Source organism: Seriola lalandi, unplaced genomic scaffold (assembly GCF_002814215.2).
Source record: "Seriola lalandi dorsalis isolate HSWRI2012SDOR001 ecotype SW California unplaced genomic scaffold, Sedor1 jcf7180002054934, whole genome shotgun sequence".
Taxonomy (NCBI): domain Eukaryota; kingdom Metazoa; phylum Chordata; class Actinopteri; order Carangiformes; family Carangidae; genus Seriola; species Seriola lalandi.
In genome coordinates, this window is record NW_019525486.1 from 776519 (window position 1) to 798690 (window position 22172).

The 22172-nt window shown below is 41.7% G+C and overlaps 1 protein-coding gene across 1 annotated transcript in view; it reads left to right on the forward strand.

Moving 5' to 3' along the window:
• The first annotated feature begins 4473 nt into the window (after positions 1-4473).
• The window catches only part of thsd7ab (thrombospondin, type I, domain containing 7Ab), a 150366-nt gene continuing 132667 nt past the window's right edge, over positions 4474-22172 (forward strand). The window contains exon 1 of the mRNA XM_023393425.2: positions 4474-5390. Within this exon, the coding sequence (XP_023249193.1) occupies positions 5240-5390 (151 nt within the window). The 5' untranslated portion in view covers positions 4474-5239. The remainder of the gene's footprint in view (positions 5391-22172) is intronic.

Genomic DNA, 22172 nt, shown 5'->3' on the forward strand with positions numbered 1-22172 from the left:
AGATATTTCATCCCTCCAGCATGTTCCAGGACTGCTCTGGGTCCCCTCCAAGTTCTATATGCCTGGGATACCTCCACAGGGAGAGGAGACATCTGGAAAAGGACAGATTGTACAATCTGAACAGATGAATGAACTATCTCAGCTGGCTTTTTCAATCATTTTATTCCAAGCTCCTTCCAAATGCCAGGGGATCTTTCCCTGTCCTCTGTGCCCAGACATCCTGCAAGGGAAATTCATTTCAGACGCTTCTGTCCATGATCATATTCTTTCAGTCACTTTCCAGAACTCATGGGGGGGGGCTTTTTTTTAACCATGCCAGTCCTCTACTACGCCTGCATCACTTCACTACATGGCAGATTCTGCACCACTCAGCCTATCCATATCATCTTACACTCACTTGTGAAGCTTCTGAAATACATAAGGGCCCAGTGCACTCTGTCAGAACTGCTTGTCGGATGCTGGAATAACTTCAGAAACCCCTTCCACCAAACCTTTCTAACATCACATTAGGGGAAACTGTGACCCCTCACTTCTATAACTTTCTGAAACAGACAATCTGCTATTCATACCGCTTTCACACGGGGATTGACCGGCTGTGTGGAGGAGAGAAAGGAGCCGAGATTTTAACTTCTCTCTCAAACTCTTTTTTTCATTTTTGACACAGCTATTTCTTTCACTTTTCATGTGAACAACTGTGTGACTTCCTTCCAGCAGACACTGTTGCAAAGTTCACACTGTTAATCCTAAATTTAAACAACATCATGTCTCCTCCGCTCTCTATGGTAGCCGACTTTTCGCCCTAGTCTTTGAGTATGGAACAGAACATTATAAACGCTTTTGATTGCTGATCTGGTCGGACAGCGTGTCTCGCAAACTAGTTTTGATCGAGCATAAAGTGACCCTTACGCTCCTTCAGTGGAGGCAGCAACTCGTGCCCAATCGAATCATTTTCCGCCAGATGACCGTGGCCTCAGATTTGCAGGTGCTGACCCTCATCCCGGCTCATAACAGCCCCAGTGCGCTCTTGAGGTTATATTCGGATGAAGTCAACTGAATTAGATCAACGGCAAAAAGTAGACTTGCGATAATGAGATCCCTAAACTGTATGCTCTCTACTCCTTTGCTACGCCTTAAGATCCTGTCCATGAAAATCATGAAATCTGTGTCCAGACGTGACACTGGCAGCGCCTAAAACCCAAAGAGAGAAAACTTCTAATGCGAGACACCGCTCTTCGAATCTGTTATAGCCCCATATTCCTTCAGTACCCCACACAAGACACTGCAAATCCACAAAACACATGTACTGGACAGACGAATGCTTGTGAAACTTGTGAGAGCTTTTTCACCATTAAACTCTTCCCTTGAATGTGCGAGGTTCCATAGTTGGTCAGTGCCTCCTTGTATAAGCTTTTTCCCATGAATGCTTATGCTAATGAAAATAAAAATAACCAATACTCTCATGTTCATCACTGCATAGTGTCAAATGCAATCTGTGACTTTAGATATAACAGACTGGCTGGGTTAATAGACTCAGTTACCTGATAATGATTTCTTGGATTGATGGCGCAAACAATACGGAGACAGCGTTAGTGATGTCACTGTGAGTTTCTAAAGAGGATTTATTTGAGTCTTCATTTGGGTTTACTGCTCTCTGCTAAATCTTACTGGAGAAATAGATAATGTGGGCAAAAATGCAGCAGCGTATGAGTGAGTGTGATAGCATCAAATAAACCTCACAATATGCATCAAAATATCTTCAAACTCCAAATAACTTTGGGAGCTTCATTTGTATAAAAGCACAAACACGGAGTAGAAACCAGTACAGCTGAGCCTGGTTGAAACAGTTTCAGATTGTAAGATTAAGTGTGCTCGAAAACGTCCACGGATACTTAGCAACAAGTAAATAAGGTCAAGGTCAAGCCCCAACACAAAGCTTGGTTGCATGTGTGTAGTATCCAAGGCTATTTGTAGTCCTTTCATTTCAGTCTGCCTGCTGTAGATGCTGCTTCATGGTTCTTGCTCCGGTCCAATGATTTAGCTGCTGATTCTGATGATTTGTCTCAATGAAACAATAACGTTCGACCGCGGCCATCACGATGCACCAACCATTCAAGTCTCAACATCTTGTGGTATAAAATAGTTTGTATGTCGATCTGGTCACTGTGACTCTTGACGGTGACTTTTGAGAATGTTCTTGCATTAACGTAGCAACCAGGTTCTGGTTCTGGCTTTACTTGTTATCTTTAACTGTTCAAACCAATTCTGTGCTTCTCCTCTGATTATTGCAAAAAGGCAAAGGAGAAATAGTATCACAACAGTTGGCTTCCTTTCAGTCTTTTCTGGCACTAACCAGGCTTCTGCATCCCTTCATCTGCCTCGTCCAAGTGCAGACAAAAAACTAAAACTAGGTATGACAGGCTGACTCTGCCAACCTCAGAGCCTGCCAGTCAGATGTCCCGACACGACCTTAGCCCGCCTGGTCGGTCAGGACTGCAGACAGAACAGCTGAGACAACACAGAAACATTAAACGCAAATGAATTCCACCTGCTCTGTCCTTCCTCTAATCTAGCTGTCTCCTCGATTGAAGGTTGTGTGCTCGAGATTTAACGGCAATCTCATCCACCATTTAGAGTCGCTCTCAACCCACTGTCGATGTGTTAGACACTGTCGCACACTCAGCTGTAGATAATCTTCTTTCTGCTTTAATGCACTATACCCAATGTTGCCATATGAGTCAGGCTGGCTGTATTGTATATTTTTCTTTTTTTAAATCCTATGAAAACACCAAATCAGCAATGAATTGATCCAAGTATATCCATAAACCAACCAGTATCGTTTATTGTAGCCAGAGGCTGATATTGCTCATTCCACTGTGTCGTGGAGCTTCACAGTCGCTATGATGTTCCTTCACTGACGTTGGGCAGCAGGTTTGATTTCCTGGCTCCTCCCCAAGTCTCCCTGGGCGAGATACTGAACCCCAATGTACCATCAGTGTGTGAGCCTTGTGTGTGATAAAGAAGGGCTGTATGAAGAGGGAAAGCCTGTGTGGCTCGTAGTGTAAAGCACTTTGAGTAGTTGATAAGAATAGAAAATTGCTATATAAGAGCCGTCCATTTACCATTTATCACTATGAACATAAGTACTATATGTTTAGTCTGAGTCATTCTCACAGACACCATCCTGCTGCTGCAAATACACACTAATGCACCATATGTGTATTAATGCACGGACATCCCATATATCTTGTTTTTACAGTAAAAAAAAAAAAAAAATTATAATTTGCGAGTAATCGAGTACTCGTTCATAAACTAATGAGAATACTTGAATATTGACATTACTGAAAATGCCCATTCCTACTATTTACTTGTGTTTCAGTTACATTTGCTAAAAACTACAGTTCTTTGTTATTTTAGGAAAAAAAAGCTTGGCCTGTTTAAAAGATAAAACTGAAGGTATGTTTGTGACCTCTCTCTAAAGAGTTACGTCTTCAGTAGGAACAAAGGGGTTCGGGGTGGAGTGCCACAGACGGCTTAGAGAGGTCAGAAAAATTATAATGGCAGCCTTATCTTTTTATAATCAGCAATCCAGACTTCCACTGACTTTCTTTAAAGTGGTAACCTGTGAGATCCCCTGACATATTTGACACTGTGCAGCCAAGTCTGTAGCATTTTCTGCTTTGTTAGAAAAAATGGCATGTCAGTCAAACAGTATACTAAGATAAATCTTCTCCTGGATGGAAGTATTTCCTCACAGTGGAACTCTTTTCTTTCTCTACTCAGCCACGGTAGGTTTCCCCATCTATGCTAAATATTCTTTCTTTCTCTCTTTCCAAACAAACCACCATGACATGAAATGCCTCACGCCCTGCCCACTACAGGATTTTGAGATGGATGATTACTGGAGGTCAAAGATTGCTGCTGTAATAAGGGACGTGTCAGCTACTCACTGTCAAGTTAAAGCCTCTTAAACTCATTCCTAGATGTAAATAAGCCAAAATGTATTGCAACTAATTTCTGTCAGCGCACCTGCATCAGGTTTGAGCAACTAAACTAGAATATCACAGCCATTATAGATTTTTTTTTCTATGAGAGTATCATACTATTACTGTAAGCCCTCATTTCCACGTCTTCCATTCCATCATTGCACTTTCACACCCCTCTCTCACCAGCATAAACACCCTCTCCCTCATCTCTTTCTCGCGCTCTCTGCCTTAGTGTTTTGCTCCTCCTTTGCTTCCCCCATTAACCCCCCCCCCCTACTTTCTCCCGCTCTGCATTAAGCCCTGCTTGTGTCTCTGCCTCTCTGATCCTGGAAGCAGTGCTTATGGGAGCTCCTCAGACCAGTGTGAGCACTGCTGGTCTCCAGTCGCCTTCCCAGCACTGCCAGTGGAGGACGAGTGGTGGAGGAGGGGGGAGGGGGGGGAGTATCCGTCCTCATGCCCTAGGCGAGAGAAAGGGGGGGGAAAAGGGGGAGAGAAAAGGCTGGATAGAGGGAGAGAAAGTAAGAAGTGAGCATGTGAGAGATGCAGAGTGTAATAATAAAGATAAAATGAGAGCGACAACGAGAAGGTGAGGGCAGGAGAGAAAAATAGAAAAAAAAGCCAGGAGTAGAAAAAGAGAGAGCAAGAGCGGGGTGGAACACGGAGAAGAGCAAATGAGTGAGCGAATCGGAGACTGAGACGGAGAGAAGAGAGAGAGAGAGAGAGAGGGAGAGAGAGAGAGAGAGAGAGAGAGAGAGAGCAAGCGAGAGGGAGGGAGGCGAACAACACTGCAGACACTCGCCCACTGTCACTGCTCCACAGCCAGAGGACAGAGGCAGCAACGGCAACAGTGGAAGCGGAAACGATGGAGGAGGAAGACTGTACCATCCATCTGCAGCTCAGCCCCCGACACTGACGGCCTCCCTCTGGGACCATCCTGCCAAGTTGGGAGCAAAAGGGAAAAAAAAAAGGAGAAAACTACTCTCTCTCTCTCTCTCTCTCTGTCCTTCACAAGACCAAGTACTGGACCTCAACTCCTGCAGGACTGATAACACACACTGCACACACTCCTCAATTTTTCTCCCTCTCTTACAATCCCACACACTTACTCACACCTCCACTCACAGCACACTTCACTTCTCGTTGCCTTTTGGACTAGTGTGTTTTTTTTTTTTTGTTGTTGTTGTAATTTTTTTTTGCTTCACTGCCTCCGCTGACCTTCTGAGCTGAGTGGATTTACTTTTATCCTGTGGCGGACCATGGGGCTGGGGTGGAGGGGTGCAGCAGGGACCCTCCGAAAAAGGACAGAGGGGAGCTGGTACCTTTTGGTGACATTGCTGCTGTTCTGTGGTTTCTGGAAGGCTCACGCGCAGACAGACGATTGGAAGTCTGTCTACTTCTGGGAAACAGGTACAACTAAACCACTAATTAGAGATTATATTTGATCCCTTGTTTTACATACGGACTATCATGATGTTTGGTGGTGAATTAGTGCACGCTGTCGGTGCTGCTGTGCTGTGTGAACTCTCACGATCAGTCAGATGTAATCACACGTGTGGTTTCAGTTCATCATTTGTGGCAAATGCAGACTGAACGGTGTGATAACTTTGTATATTTTAGGGAATATTTCAAATCAACGCATCCTAAAATAAAAGCTTTGAGGATCTAGTTCGGACACCGGCATATTCTCATGCTTAACTGACTTGCACAGGTCTACAATGCTTCCAGATGACACACTTGTCTCATAAATTTGTTATCTGACGTATTGGAACTCCATGTAGCTTAACTTCTAAGATACATACACTGGAAGATGACCCAGAAATCTACAGTAAAGCCGTCTCCTCATACAGCATGTGGCACACAGGACATCCATGATCCATTTTTTAATGGATTACTTTCATCTCCCTGAGTCTCAGGTGATGCACCCTTATTGAAATGTTGCTGCTGTGTGTTACAGCATGTAGATGATTGATAGGCATTGCTGCACAACAGTGCTTGGTGAGGGAAGCAGAGTGGAATGGTTTTTGATGATATTGATGCAAAATCAGTGCTGAAGAGTGGGGGTTGTATGTGAGACTCATACGTGTTGTAGATATGCAGATAGATGGATGGTTACTGTGTTTCGGATCTTTGCACATGCTTGTTTTCTGCACTGACTGCAGCTGTGTTAAACTGAAAAAGACTCATATGGAGTCAATAGAGTGTCACAGTGGGGTTCCATTGAATATTGTTATCACTGTTGATGTGCATGGGAAGCACACTGCCAATAATGGATGCTGAGCACTACTTAAAGATTGTAGAGTATAGTGAGCCCTGATTATCACATTTCACCAAAAACTATATATTTTTTAAAACCAGTGCAACTTCTCTCACTAACCCCCAACTCAAACACCCCCGCTCCACTTGTCCTGCCCCGCCTCGCCCCGCACCAGTCCCCAGTTGACGTATCCCACGTCTCTCCTGTGGTTCTGCATCTTTAAAGAGGATGTAGCTGAGTAAGGAGATTAAAGGAGCAGGGATTTAACAACCCAGGAAAGACAGCCCAGGGAACAGACTTGAGAAAGAGAAAGGCAGAGCGAGCACTGCAGGCAGAGAGAGGGACTAACTTAACCTACATCTACCCTACTGTAGGTCATAGTGATTATGCCTCTCTCCCACGCTACAACACCTTGCTCCCACACTATACATGCTCCACAACTGAAAAGCTCTAGGCTCTTGCTTTGAAATGTAATCCAGTGTTGGGAGTTTGTTCACTTCTTCCCAAATAAAAGGTAGCGCATTGATTTCAGCCCTAGAGTCTTCTTTTTTTTCTGTGCCTCTTTGGTTTGACAATTGCCTGCAGAGTATTAAAATCACATAGGGCAATTTAGGGCTTTGAATCCCAGTGCTTTTCATCAAAATGTGATTATGTTTGCACAAGATTTGCATACTTTTTCTTGCCAATCGAAGCGCGTTTAAAAAAAAAAAACACAAAATGTGATGATGTTTGTGCACATTTGCAGAGTATGCAGTGGAGGGAATATTCTTGTGGCAAGCAATGCTCTGATGTTTTGCATATTGATGAGTCTAGCTGAAATACAGCCCCTGTCTTCGAAACTGTGGGGAATTGGGCCTGCATTGCTTTTACTGCCTTCTGTGAAAATATGATGTATCTGTTTTGGAAGGTGAGACAGTTCAGTGCTGTGTTTTTTTTTTTTTTTTTGCTCTGAAAATACTATTCAAATGAGGCAGATAGAGACAACAGGCTCTGCCTGACACTGCAAGTGATATGTCTGAAGGTGGCAGTGAGGATAACTGAAGAAAAAACGAGAATGATTATAGCCACCATGAGGACGATGGTGGTGATGATGATGGTGATAATGGCATGCCACAGTTTTTCCGGGTCCTTTGAGAGATTGCCTGGAATGTGTCTCCCTCTCAGACGCTATTTTCACACCATTTTTCTTCTTGTCGTTTCCTCTCAACTATGCGCTCCCTCTGCACTTCTTCCTCTGCATCTCTATCGCTCTGTTTCCCTGTCTGGTGCTCATACTTGATTTTGCATTGCTGTTTTAAGATCCACAGTTTTTTCCAATAACTGCAGCAGTAAAATTCCAGAGAAAGCTTTTCTGTTACCAATAGTCAAGAGGTAACACCAGGATGACAGGGGATCTAACAAATACTGCTGTACCCTGCAAATTTATGTGTAATAGAGAACTGCCACACACACACACACACACACACACACACAGCAGGTGTATCTTTCACATTCTGGTTCTGTAAGCAGGCTTCATTAGAGTCTGTTGTTGGAGCGACAAGGTTGCCAGGTTTCAGCTGTCAGGACCTCACACGTCTGCCTGAGGACAAAGCAATTACATGTGGTAGAGGAGGTGATGGTGTATTCAAGAAAACACACACTGTAACATCTCCATATCTTGGCATTTTCTGTTCACTCACTGTAAGTGTTCTTTAGAGACAGCGTTGCAGTTCGATGATCACGCAGGTTGATTTTTCACTGGATCTTGACATATACAAGACTTTAGCATCGTGAAAATCAACATTATGATACCCTTTTTTAAGAATGTTGTTGTGTGCATCAACAGGTGCCAAGTCATGTATGAGTCTGTTTTGAGATCCTTTATTTGATGACTGTTTAGCAACTCCCACCCTCCCTGAGTTTGGGCCCCTAATCTTTCCTGGTATCCAGATTATCTGTCATTCAGATTATGCAGGAGTCGCCTGGAGCCTCTGATCTAGCCAATCTGATTTCACCTACTGTCTCGACCTCATAGGGTCAAGTCACACATCTGAGCATGTGCCTCTCTGCCATAGTCCTATTAAGTCACCTGAGTCATGCACGGGCTATTTAGCCAATTGCTCCGACTTCCCTACTTACCTCCATATGTGTGTGTGTCTGCAAGTGCCTGCAGTGCTGGACATTAACACCCAGAAAAAAGCACATTTGCATTTGATCAACCACCACATTGGCAACCTTTTGTGCTGACAAAGCTTAGACCGCTAAAGGCAAACCAGTGGCTTTGTATCAAACAGGCTCCTGATTAGCCACCTGTTGCACTTTTCACAGAGCATTAGCATTTAAACTTTTGTTTCATTGCTTCCTGGATGGTTAACTAAATGAATCATGAATCATAAACTTGAACATTTCTATGCATTATTAATTGACTTAATGAATAATTAAGATTTCTAGATTTAAAACTCACTAAATCTGGTGAAAAATATTCTTATTCATCATTTAATTGCAGCGTGTGTATCCACAGTATGTGTATGCATGCGAGTGTGTTTTTGCGCGTGTAGGTCTTCACATTTATCAGCCCTGCATCTCTAATGACCTGTCACTTCGCAGAAACAATGGAGTTTTAGTTCTACACAGCTTTCAGCGCTCTCTGAAAAACGCTGCTGTGTGTCACTGCGTTCCCGCTGATGTCACCTTTGAATGCACGGGGACAGGGCGGCTAGCGCTGACAGGCCATTGTTAGCCGGATACACTCCTCCCTTCACGGAGGCACCAGCGGTGAAGGATGTCGCCCTCGCTGTGGGTTGTTAGTGGCTCTCTCACAATCACCTGCTATTACGGCGGACCCACTGAAGAGGCCATCCAGGAAATTGAGGGAGAGTGGGTGTGACGGGTTCACAAGTTCAGTACAGCAAGCCCAAGGTCATTAATATGGCAAAACACCTCCAGCCAAGCAGGCTGTTGTAACCGAACACAAGACAAGCTGAGATCAAACATAAAGCCTTGAGATAGTACAGATTGTACAGTATTGATCTCTTAGGGGTGTCTCCGACTAATTAAGCATGAAGTTGCTTCTCTGGCTTCATTTTCTGTGTTTTTGCCTGATCATCTAAATTTATGTGGAGTGACTTTGACTTAATTTTCCCATTTATAGCTTCTCATTATACAAACGGGTTTCTTTGTCTGCATACTCGATTGATTCACGTCCTCAGCTGACCTGAGCACCTGCCTCACTTATTGTCCCAGGTTTAAATTAGAATCTTCCGTCTCTGTGCGCCCTGAAAATCCTGCGCCCTAAATAACTGTGCTAATACCTGCTTGCCTGCGTTATGTCCACCGGTTGTCTTGTACTGAGCCAGAAACAAACACACATCTGACTGAGTGGCTATAGCTTTTGATAGCAGCGGGAATGTGACTGGCATCATCCCAAATGAGAATATCCCTTGGAGATTCCCACCTCATTTCAGCAAGTGCATTACAACGTGACCCTTTGTGACCCTAATTAGCATAGCACCAGAGGGCAAGCAAGAGTCTGGTAGGTAATTGGCTAGCCACTGTTTAAATTCCTTAGCAACAGGCAACAAATTTAGGCCATGCATATAAATTAAGACAATTTCCTTGGGATTTTCATTTTTCATTACAGAGTATGCCAGTGGGTTTTATTTTAATTCACTGTGCCTGTGTTTTTGTTTTCATGCGTAGTTCAGTTGGAGTGGAAATGGAGGCTAATTGTGTTGTGTGTGTCTGGCCCTACAAGCATCAGAAAGTGAACACTCAGCAGCCGGTGGAGTCGTGCTAAGGAAACGCAACAAACAGCAGTAGCCAAGTGGCCTCAGCATCTTTCTGTCGAAAACAGGAAGGAAGCTATTTTTCAAAGTTACTCTTTGTCTCGGTGGGGGAAAAAAAAAAGAAAAAAAAGAGTGTGGCTCAAGCTCCAGAGGTCTGCGGTTCAGTATCACCACAGCAGAAATGATACCAACATTGTACCGTGACACTGCATTTGATTTTAAAAGCATTTGTAGCACAATACGTCACATTTGACCCAGATTGATCTGTTTTGTGGCTTATGAGATATTACCCGACCACTCTGCTCTCCAAACGGCTGCAATTCTGAAATAGCCAATCCATCCAGCGGAGAAAGATGCCAAAGAGATGCCAGAGTTTGTTTAATCTAAATGGCAGAGCTTACACTAAGACCTGGCTATTACTGATATAGGAGGGATGGCAGGATTAGAGATTACACTTCATCCAAAAAACTTTATTTAGAATGACATAAGAGGATTTCCACTGCCTTATTTTGCCATATTCAAATGGCTCATAACATATTTTTGATGGGGCACTGTGTCATTCTGCTACCCTAGCAGTGGACTTTGTGGACGGTCAGGGCGTGAGTAAGCAGATCAGTGATAGATTTATGTTATCTAGGGATGTTTTTGCTCTGATTATCAGCCTTGACCTGATATATCAAAGTGACACGTGCTGCAAAAAGATTATTATATGATAGAAAAATCTGACCTACTGTTTAATGTAGTTCAGTTTAAGCAGCTGCACAATTCATATTTAGTCATACTCACACCTGGACACTGTTTGAAGCTCACTTTGTGTGTTAATCTACTACAGTTGGCTAAAACATAAAGGGTCGGTGCCTTGTTCAAGGGCTGTTTGAGGGTAGCTGCCATTTTCATTGAAGTTCCCCTTTGTCATTCCTCACAACTAGAATCTGGAAAACAATTGCTCCTTAATTTTCCCTGTTTTATGTATTGTTTTTCTCCAGTCTTCTCTAAAATAAAGAGAGGGTTTGTGTTTTTCTGGTCATGTCATTACGGTGTCCCCTCACACACAAGGACTTTAAAGCCACAAGTTGAAACACAAAGAAAATCCCTCGCACATACTGGGGGAAAACCGAGCATTTTTCGTGGTCAGGGAGTGGCATTCAAAACAGGCCCTCGACTCCCACGAGAGGCAGCAAGGCGGCTTCAGTGGGCTGAGAGGAATAGCGGCATCATTGAAGAAAGCCGTGACATTTACCTGAAAAGGGCCGCTGCTGCATCCTCACATGCAATTTTAATAAAGCTGAAGAGATGGCGGACACCCAGGAGTAGATATCCTCCCGTCCATCCAGCAGCCCTGTCATTAATCCTTCATTTCTTCCACTGGCCATCAATTGTTTTCGCTCAGCTGTGGCATGGGGCATATTTATATATAGACTTTTTTGAACATAAGATCACATTAGTTTGAGTATTGTGGCTTTGGTGTCTATAGTGGGTAAGCTGATGGAGAACTGGCTGCTCTGGAAAGTACTCACTGTTGTGTGGCAAGAAGATTAATTCATCATTAGATCATGTGATGAACTGTAAACACAGACTGCTATAATCTACAGTGTGGTTAAGGAATCATATATCAAACCTACATAATCTATCTGAATATCATGAGAACGTTACGTTAGATGCTGAGCTGCTGCTGGTTTGAATCTTATATAACCACAAAGCTTTTTGTTACTGAAAGTCACATTGTACCGGCTCAGTTTTGACCCCATTTCTGAATGATTTTCTGCTTGTTTTTGGACCATGTGTTCTTGGCTTGTTGAGTAAAAATGGTTCAGTAATTCCTCAGAGTGCCCTAAGCAACAGTGACACGACAGTGGCTTTAGGTAATTGTTTGTGACAGTGTTTGCCAATCCCTGATTTGATGGTGTGGGTCTGTGGGATAATGTTTGCCCCCTTTGTTTACTGACTTGCACATGTTGTGCTTCAGCTTTTGTTTAGTTTCACCGTACAATGACAAAATGCAGTAAAGTGAGTAAAGAACAGTGACTAACGAGACTGAGGGTCTTGCTAGCAGCTCTGTGAGGATGTAATTAGGCACAGTTGTGCTTTGAACTGAACGCTAATGTCAGCATGCTAACATGATCACAATGACAGTGAGCACCAGTATGCTGGTTTTCTATCATATTTGGGACACAGTGTTTACATAAAACATGAGAAACTTGGTCATTTATATCTCTGTTTACAAGTTTCCAACAGTATCCAGGTTTTTGATCATGTGTGTGCAATTATGTCTTGATTTCTCATCTGCATACAGTGTTTACATGCCACAATATCCTGGTTTCTGTTAGAGAACTCTAGTTAGCATATCCAGATTCTTCAGAAAGGGGATAAGGCTTAGGACTAACATGATGTGTAGTAGGTATAATGCTTATGGTATTATCCCTCAATTAGCATGCTAATATTTGGTAATTAGCATTAAACTCATTTTGCAGGTAGTTGGTCATTAACCAAAGCATTAGCAAAACTTATTGAAAACTTGAAGAATCACCAAAGTTATTACAGTGCATCCGTAGGAAGGCATAATTGAGCCGTTGTTGAGATATTTCCACTCAAAACGACAAATGTCATCCTCATTGTGGAGCTAGACGGCACCATGAATGTCTGGAGAAAATTTCATGGCAATCTATCCAATAGTTGTTGAGATAAATGAGTCTGGATCAAAATGGGAGACTGACCCACATAGTGCCATGCTGCTAGTGAGACTATAAGCATAGACAGAAAACAACATACTAATTTGTGCATGTTAACAGAAAGTACAAAGTAAGATGATATATCGTTGCCTAGAGTTGTGTTTGTAACTCATTAATCCTACTTATTACTACAGAAGTTACCCACCGCTCTCCAAATAGCTAGCCTTCACAATAACAGGCAGCACTTATTCATCACACAGGCATAGTTCAAGAGAGATAAAGATTTTAAATAGATATTAAAAGTCAAGTTGGTAGTAAACCTATCACTTAAACATTTGATTGATAATATGGACCTGTTTTGAATTCTGTTAAAGAGTACAGTGTGCACTTTATTCTTGAGACGGCTGCTGAAATCTATCTGCATTATCTGCATTTATCTGCACAAGTTGCTTCTGTGCCAAGAAACACTTAGCCCTATTAAAGGTGCACATGCCAACAGAAAATTGGAAAAAGTGGTTAATTTGCAGACTTAAAAATGCATAGAAAAGAAAATAGTTTGAGAGAGAGCACACTTCATTTAAGCCCTAACATCAGCATAATAGGCCTGAAATAATAATGAGGGAGTTAGAAGGAGACGGAGAGGGGAAACATTGAGGATTTGTAGGCATCAAAAATCCATACAAAGGAGTTTAGGGTGTGAGAGCACACCATGGCATGCTTTAACACTAGTATCAACATAATAAGCTAGAAATATATAATGGTGGGGGGAGAGAGAGTGATAGAGTGGCTGGCTAATCACCAGTGACAAGCCCCTGGATTAGAGGGAGGGCAGCAGATGGCCCCGGGCAGGGCAGGGCTGTCCGTATATGAATATCCCAGTGGGTTGATAAGGCTCACTAACTCCTCATGCCTACAGCAGACAAACATGGCGTGTGTAGAGCATTTGTCAGTGTTTTGGTGGTCGCTGCCCACCCGTACATTTATTTACTTACAAAAACAGACATAATCGGAGAACTTTTTTTACTCTGTTATTTAGTTGTCTTACTTAATGAGACCTATCCCACTTGATAAACATTTTCTAACTCCAATTACTTGGAAGTTAGCTTTTAGGAACAATGCACGTGGCTATGGTTTGCTAACATTTAGGGCTGCAACTGACAATGATTTTCAGAAAGTCTCCACAATCTAAAGTCGAGATAAAATTTCTTTTGTCACAGTCTAAAGTCCAAAGATCTTCAATGTGTTATGAAGTAACAAACAATCTAATCAACTAATTGTTTCAGCTCCACAAACTTTAATTTGTCGGTCATACAGCAAACACCACTGTCAGGTTGCTAGCTACTTTAGCTAACTAGATGTCACACAACTATGTACGACCACAGACAGCAAAAACACCTTGAGTTGCAAATTAATTATGAACATTTATAGATTTATTCACTTATTTATACATTTTTTCTTGATTCTTGCTGGCATATTATGTTGATTTACGTCATTTCCCGATGATACACTTATTGAAAAACCACATTTTCTGCTCAAAATAAGCCTGTACATCTCTTGGATTTGACAGTTCAGTCCGAATCCTCTGGTCCCTCCCTAATAGGCAAGACTCTGGGGTGTACTTCGTTAAATGACCCCCCCACAACTGTTGCCACAACAAGTATAAAAAGCAGAATACTGGATGACTGTAGCCGTAGTTCATGCCTCTCATACGCTGGTGCTGGCAACATTAACAAGCACTGGTGGCAAACAGTAACCTGCAATAACAGATCTTTGTTTTTGGCCACTGGGTGACAGCAGAAAAAAATTGTGTACACATTGACATTGCATCACCTTATTGAAGAGTTGCTTATTAAACATCCAGTAGTTATGGAGCATCATTATCATTCATTCAGAGTCATGTTTGTGGCAGCTTGGTTCTTTTAGCTCTGTTTTTGTTCTCTGACCAGGTAGTGTACAATGGGTTTTTGGAGATATTTCACAGAAAACAACTTTCTGCTGCAGTCGAAAATGACACTATGAGAGTAGTGAGAGAAAAGCCAACAAAAAAGTAAAGTTCTGGGCCCAGCAGATAAAGAGTGAGCCCATCCACTGTAAAGCTCTGTAAAGCCGACAGTAGCTGCAGATTCAGATGAAAATTCTCTGAGGTTCATTACTGTGAGAAACTCCTCACGTTGTCACATTGTTTTCACATTCTCATCTGATGCATTGTTATTTAAAAATATAAATTTACAGCCACTTTAACAAACAGCGTGGATATGTACCAGCACTTCTCAAAGACACACACACACACACACACACACACACACACACACACAGGGCTCCTAAAACAAATGTGCGTTTAGTGACTGTCAAAGCTCCGACGCCTTTCCAGCAAAGACAGTTGACATTCTTCTTTCTCAGTACAATATTCGGGCCACAGGGTCAAATATTGCATGGAAGGTGTGTTAGGAACATAAATAGCATCATATGTAAGACTACAGTAGTGGTGGGTTGAGCAGATCTCCAGTCTATTATACAGTATTTACGTTTGGCAGAAAGTTAACTTTGTGTCCTTTGTCGTTTAACCAGTAAGGTTATTTCTGCTGCTTTTAAATGGTTGCATAACTAAAACTACAATCTTGAACGTCATCCAGCTCTTCATCCATCCATTGATTCAAACATCTATTCGTCTGTTCGTCCATTAGCTTTTTCCTCTCACTACCCATTGTGATGTGGGTGTTTGGCGTGGGCCTGCATTCGTTTGCTAGGTCTCTGGCAAACACTTACCACAATCGACACACGCACACACACACACACAAACACACATAGTGAATCCCAGTAAGACCACACTTGTAATCCATAGAGAGAAAGTTGGCATTTCCCTTTAACACAATGTCGATAACCAAGCAGCTTTTTAAGTGTTTTAGCAGTTACAGCCAGGGACGAGAATTCTTCAGTGGTCACACTTCCAGCTATATTCAGCTCAGTGCGAGTATGTGACAGATTGTGAGAGAGGCTGTTTCTCATCCATTCTTAAGTCATTGTCATCTCTGTGAGGAAGTCAGTCACTGTCACTAGGTTGGCTGTGGTTTATTATTAAGTAGGAGTAGATATTTGATCATTTCTGACTTAAGCCCCTGTAACAGCATGGACTGTCTGAAATTATAATATTCAATCAAAACACTTTTTGACAATGAGGAAGTGAGATAAGAATAAAAAATGAAGTACAAACTCATCTAATCAATTTTTGTTTTGCCTTTGCTCTTTTGTGTTTCTGTGGTACAACATTAAACATGAAGGAAGGATGTGCACTTTGCTGTCATTACCCTGCACAATTTCTGAGAAACCTCAAAAAATTACTGTACACTCAACATTTAATGTGTGTGTTATCAGTGGTAATTAAAAAAGACTGATCATATGATTTTAGTGCAATTTAATTATAAATAAGTAAAAAAATTTTTTTATATAATTTGCTGAAAGCATTTTAATTTGAAACACGTAAGTGAGACTCAAGAGAGCAAGATGATGTGATGCTTTCAAACATTTAGGATGACAGAAAAATCTGTGTAAGGAAAGAATGATCTAAATTGCACCTAATAAGGAAGCAAGCAATTTCTTAACCTCAAAGTGTCAGTTTGAAAATGTTCAGTCTGGATTTTTTTTTCTCTGGCACTGACACTGCTCTCATTAAGGTTCTAATCCTAGACCCATTCGATCTAAGACATGATTTACACGACAATACAACTGGACAGACTAGATAACCGGTATTTGCACGACAGAGGAACACTTTTGTCTCATTTGTCAACCACTTGTCTGTGTGCTAGAAAATACACATGACATATGGTGATCCCCAAGGCTCAGTCATTGAGTGTTGTGTTTTATTTAAGCTTTATATGTTTCCATTAGGGCAGATTATGCAAAACAGTCAAATCATCAATCATAACTATGCAGACGACACCCAGATTTACATCTGTCTGTAAAGCTACTGCAGTAGATGAGAAACCTTTGTGTAACCATGAACTCAGATGTGAATTTCATACTGTGCTTATTACTATCTCCTAAGAAATCAGAAGATTCATGTCCAGTCTCTTTATCTCCTTCCAGTATATTAAAGAATAGAGTTTAAAATACTGCTGCTTGTCTCTAAATCTCTATCACTATGTGAACCCGCTCGGCCTCTCAGGTCTTCTGGAGTCCGAGAAGAACATTTAGTTGTAATATTTCACACAAAAACCAAGTATATTTACTCCTCTGTCTTTGACAGACCTTTGACAACCTTGTGCTTACATCCTGAACTCCCTCTTACTCATAATCTCTCTCGTAGAGGTCTCTACAGGTCCTAAACATTTGACCGGATTTGACCTTGACAGACTGTCTGGAAACCTGCCTGAAAAGATAGACCTGAACTGATGGGCAGATGAGCACAGTCAGACCAACCTAAATAAAGCCAAGGATAACACCTAAACTCACTGTTATAGAGGGAGAGCCCCAACATGGCAGCTACATAATGTCCTGTCAGTTAACAAGCAGCTGCTGAAGAAATAAGCAGCAACATAAGAACGATGTCTTCAGAACAAACGTAAAGACAAGTCTATTTTCACTTTCTTTCAGGTTATTTCACTTGATATACAGAATCAGACAGTAAGTCAGGTTGTCTCACAGCAAATAGTCTTGCAGATCCCGAAAACTTCTTGGTGTCTCTTTATTACCTCCGCCAAGGTGTTTTCACCCGAGTCTGTTTGTTTGTTTGATTGTCAGCAGCATTACGCAAGAAGTACTTAACCAATTTGCTAAACCAAACTTGGTAGAGGGATGGGGCGTGAGTCAGGGAAGAACCCATTACATTTTGGTGCTGATCTGATTAAAAGGGTGGATCCAGGACTTATTTCCTTAACATTGCTAGATTTTTCAACATTTTCATCAATTTCTCAGGAAACAATCTATGGATTTTTATGTAACACATCAGACATGTTTGTGGTGTTGATATATATGTGTTTGCATTGTTTGGTTCAGATCCTGTTAGTAATCTGGATCTGTTAGAAGAAAATCTTTGGCCTTGGCGGAGGTATGAGCTCTACTGAGTGGTATTGTAGTTCTTTCTTTGAGAAATATGTTTGCCAGTACTTAACAATTGCATCTGCATTGTTTGTAGCTGCCATGATGTAAATGTCCATACAGGCTGGAATTGTCTGTTAAGGGATAGAGTGATAGGGATATAAACCATGAGTACGATTTACAAGGTTGCGCAAATGACATGTGCATTAAGCCACACGTAGCAGTGGCACATAAATCAACATACATCAATTTGCTTTCTGATATAATCAATAGAGGGACTCCAAATCTTAGCAACTGTACAGTATGCAGCCAGATGTGATTGAGCCGCTTCTTAAAACAAGGAGGGGAGGGTTCTCTCTTTGTTTATTTTGTTTGTCTCTTGTGATTTCTTTTAATCACACAGTTAAATTATAGTCAGGCAGTTTTTTTTTTGTAGGATCACGAGTCAACCTGTAGTTTCCACAGTATTTATCACCGTCATGTTGGTGGGTGGGTGGTTGGTGGGCGGTGTGTAAGCAGCGCTGAATTATTTTGCATTAATTCATGAAAAAATTATTAGAATTGATGCTTCAGGTTTGACAGCCATATTCTACAACTATATATAGCCAACTCATGTGAATTCAAACGCACAGTTTATTTATAGAGAGACGTGCAGTCTAATGTTGCATCATACTGTATCTTTTCCCTGTTTGGACAGTGTGCGTCGTTGTAAGCTGTCAAAATGCCATCTCACCAATATGACCTACACGGTGATTGATTGATTAGCAGCAATTAAGTATTTCACGTTGTGGGTGATGCACTCATGGGCATGAATGTAATGATAATAATGCAGTCTTTGATAGCGCCTCTAATATTTGCCAGTGGTTTTCCAGTCCTAAGTGTTGTGAACAAATTAGAGTGCATCCATAAAATATGCTAATGAGCTTTTGTCATTTTAAGATTAGACGAGCTGTACTCGATTATGAGAGCACACAGTTAGATCCAATACAAACAGCACACAAGAGACACACAGTAAAGAGCAGATTAGGACTGATGCAGCGTTGATGTGTCCTTTTGTGTTGTCGCAGCGTACTCCCCTAAGAGGACTCATTAATGAACAAGCAGCCAAGACAACCGCGGGTACTGTAATTCATCATGGCACGTGTGACCTCTGTCCTGCACTGGCTGTTCTCACTGTGCCCTTCCTCATCCTCCATAGACACACAGGAATGTGCTAGATACTTAAACCCTGTGGCACTATTTATTCTGTCTTGAAGTGTTCAGTTTCTCTCATCATATGTGCGCTGCCTTTTTTGAAATTTCTTTTTTAACGTTTCCTTTTATCTTTAATGTTTGAGCTGTGTTGTCTCCTCGCCTTCCTCTTAGCTTTTATCAGTTGCTCTATTTTTCTAGCAATGCTGACAAAATATAACATTTTTCCATCTCATAAATGTACAGTAATAAGCATTATTCTGCGACTGATTTTTCCATACTTCACACATGACTCATGGCTGGAGGCAAACCAGTCACTGCAATGAAGACGTCATTTCGTGTCACTAGAGACTTGTGTCAAAGTGGCACATGCTTATGTTGACCTCTGCCTTTCCTGCAGGGATATACTGTATATCTCTCAGCAGCATCCTGCAGTGCTGGCACGCAAGTGTCATGTACATTCATTTTGACCTTTGCTCAGTAGAAGTATGACTATTATTTAAACCTTAAAGGAATTATTTGTAAGTTTTGCTATGCTACATAGCCAGTGTTAGCATTAACAGAAACTTCATCCTTTACTGGCGAAGAGCTGTCTCCTGATGTGGAAAGAAACACCAATGTTAACTCTTTTATCTATCACGTCTTTTCTTGTACTGAAGTTAACGCGCTAACCAGCTAGCCCCGGGTTCATCTCGTCACTTTCCGACTTACTGTGACCTCAAATCTGCCCTGAAGACATAGCGCTACTCACAGGGTGTATTAGAACCTCTAGTATTATAAAGACAATGATGGTTGGAGCTCTTGACAAGCCAGAATCACCACCACCTGCTCCAGGCAAGAAACCACATTCAGCAGCAGATAAAATTTACAAATAGCCCCTTTTATCCTCCTGCTTACTTCTCATGACTTAAGCTTATTTTGCATCTTTTTGAGAGTTTTCAATTATAAACCATTAGTGATGATGGCTGCCACTAGAATCTTTTATTAAACACGTCTTTTGGGACTTTGATCTTGGTGAAGAATGAGAGCTACACAAATAATTTGGGGAGACACCTACCTGTGTGTAGCTGGACAAAACTAATCTAGAGACTCCGCAGCAGGAAATCTTTGTCATCAAAGAAAAAATGTCCGAAAGATGTTGAAGGGCTTCGGAGCACTTGAACCACAACTAATTGCAAGACAAAGCTTCAGAAAATGTCATCCATCACCTCCGTGTTTACATTCTCCCCAGTTCATTTTTCTGAAAGGGCCCTTATTGAAAACTCAGTGGTCACACAGAGGAAGGGAGGAACAGGGTTTCTTCCTCATTGAAGCAGTGAAAAATTGCCAGTTTGCTAGAGGCACTCACACATTTTCTGGCACGCTCAGGACCAGAACTAAGTTTTGTGGAATTACAGCTGTGCCAGAAGTTCTTGGAGGGCACGCCACTGTGCGCTCCAAACTTCCTTTCTTTTAAATGAAGAAACTCAACCTTTGATGATCTCACTCTTTCAGGTGCCATCAGTCTATGGAGGTTTTATTTTATTTCTTTTTTTTTTGTGTGTGTGTGTGTGTGTGTGTGACTGAACGTTGTAATTTACTTTTCTGGGTTGCCTCGTTTTCTTCTGCTTCAGTTAGTAATTTCCTGTTTCTCAGATCGACTTTTCATAAACCCCCAGAGAACAAGGATCTTTCTGAGTTGGTGTAGAGAGAGAAAATGTTAACAGAGCAGCAGTTTTTATAGGTGACAAAAGGCATGAGCTGCACTATTGTCTGAAAACCTGAGATATCATGCATTTTTTTTTGTGGTTTTAGTGGCTGCTGTCAGTTTATAAAGTGGTATCATGACTTCTTTGATGATTTTTCTCTCTGTATGAGAAATACGAATGACATTGCTCAGTTATTAGCAGACCTGAATTTCATTTGAGTCAGCTCTCCAGGAATGTGTTAAGACAAACGCATTCACATTATTTTATTGGATGGATTTTGTTCTTTAACCTGCAGAAAAGAGGAAGATAAAGCTGGTGATGACTGAGCAATAAAGAGCTGTAAGGGTAAACATTCCCTGTGGGATTGTTGGAGCTTATATTTTATATCCCTGGTGTATCGGCCATATTCTCCATCACTTAGCCAGCTGGAATTCAGTGAGCAGCGGCTCGCTCACTATTTATTAGACCATACATCACACGTTCATGGGGCTTCTGTCTTGCTCCTAGGCAGAGAGTGAAATAAAGTAAAGAAATAACACAGCCCACATCCCTCTGTACACGGGCCCTCAGCTCTCTGGTACAGTGTGTCATTCGAAAGCTCTCGTCAGCTGTCGGCGGCCGCAGTGCGAACAGGTCGACCCAGCCCTCCTTCAGCCGGGCGCACCTGCCTCACTGAATGATTGTGTGTGTGTGTGTGTGTATGTGTGTGTGTGTTGTGTGTTTCTCCTGAAAGCACGACCGACAGGATTATATAGCTGTCACAACTGTCAGTCAAGGCTCGAGCTGCCCCCTCCACCTCCACCTCCACACATCCATGCCACCCCACCCCCAACACCCCCAACACCACCACACCCCACCATCTGAACTGCTGTCAGCTGTAGCCATGGTAACAGAGATAACATGATGACTGTGTAAATGTCAAAGCCTCTGCCCTGCTACCTGTGACTGCACCTGCCTCGCTCATTTGACGTCTCTTTAATGGAAATATGTTAAACCGCCACACAGTCCATTATGTGGTTGTTTAGAAGTATAGTTTTTATCAAATCAGCTTCTACAAGCTGTGTAAGAACACGGAGTAATTCAGTGTAATCTCATTTCTCATTATTTTTCATAATTATATAATTGTTTGACAAGACATTTTTTCTGCAATTGTTGCGACAGAACAGAAATTGGGTTCATACAGTAACGACCAGTGATGGTAGAAGAACTCATCTGCAGCAGCACAGTCGTTCTTACTGTCAGTGAATCTGAGGAAAACACCAAAACCAACAATGAACTGATCTCACTAGAGCTGCAATGCTATGGTCAATAAGTTGATTAGCTGATTGAAATAAAAGTATCTATCAACTATTTTTAATTTTTTTTCAGAAGGTTTCCTGCTTTCTTTGTGTTTTGAAGTGTTGGTGAGACATTTTCCTCGACTAATGAACAATGAATTGATTAACTGAGAAAATAATTAGGCGATTAATCAATGAAGGAAATAATCATTAGTTTAAACTGTAGATCTCGCTTATACAGCACTTATACAAGCATTATACGGCTTATTCCCCTATGACCTATAAAGCTCTGCTGTGATCCAAAAACACATT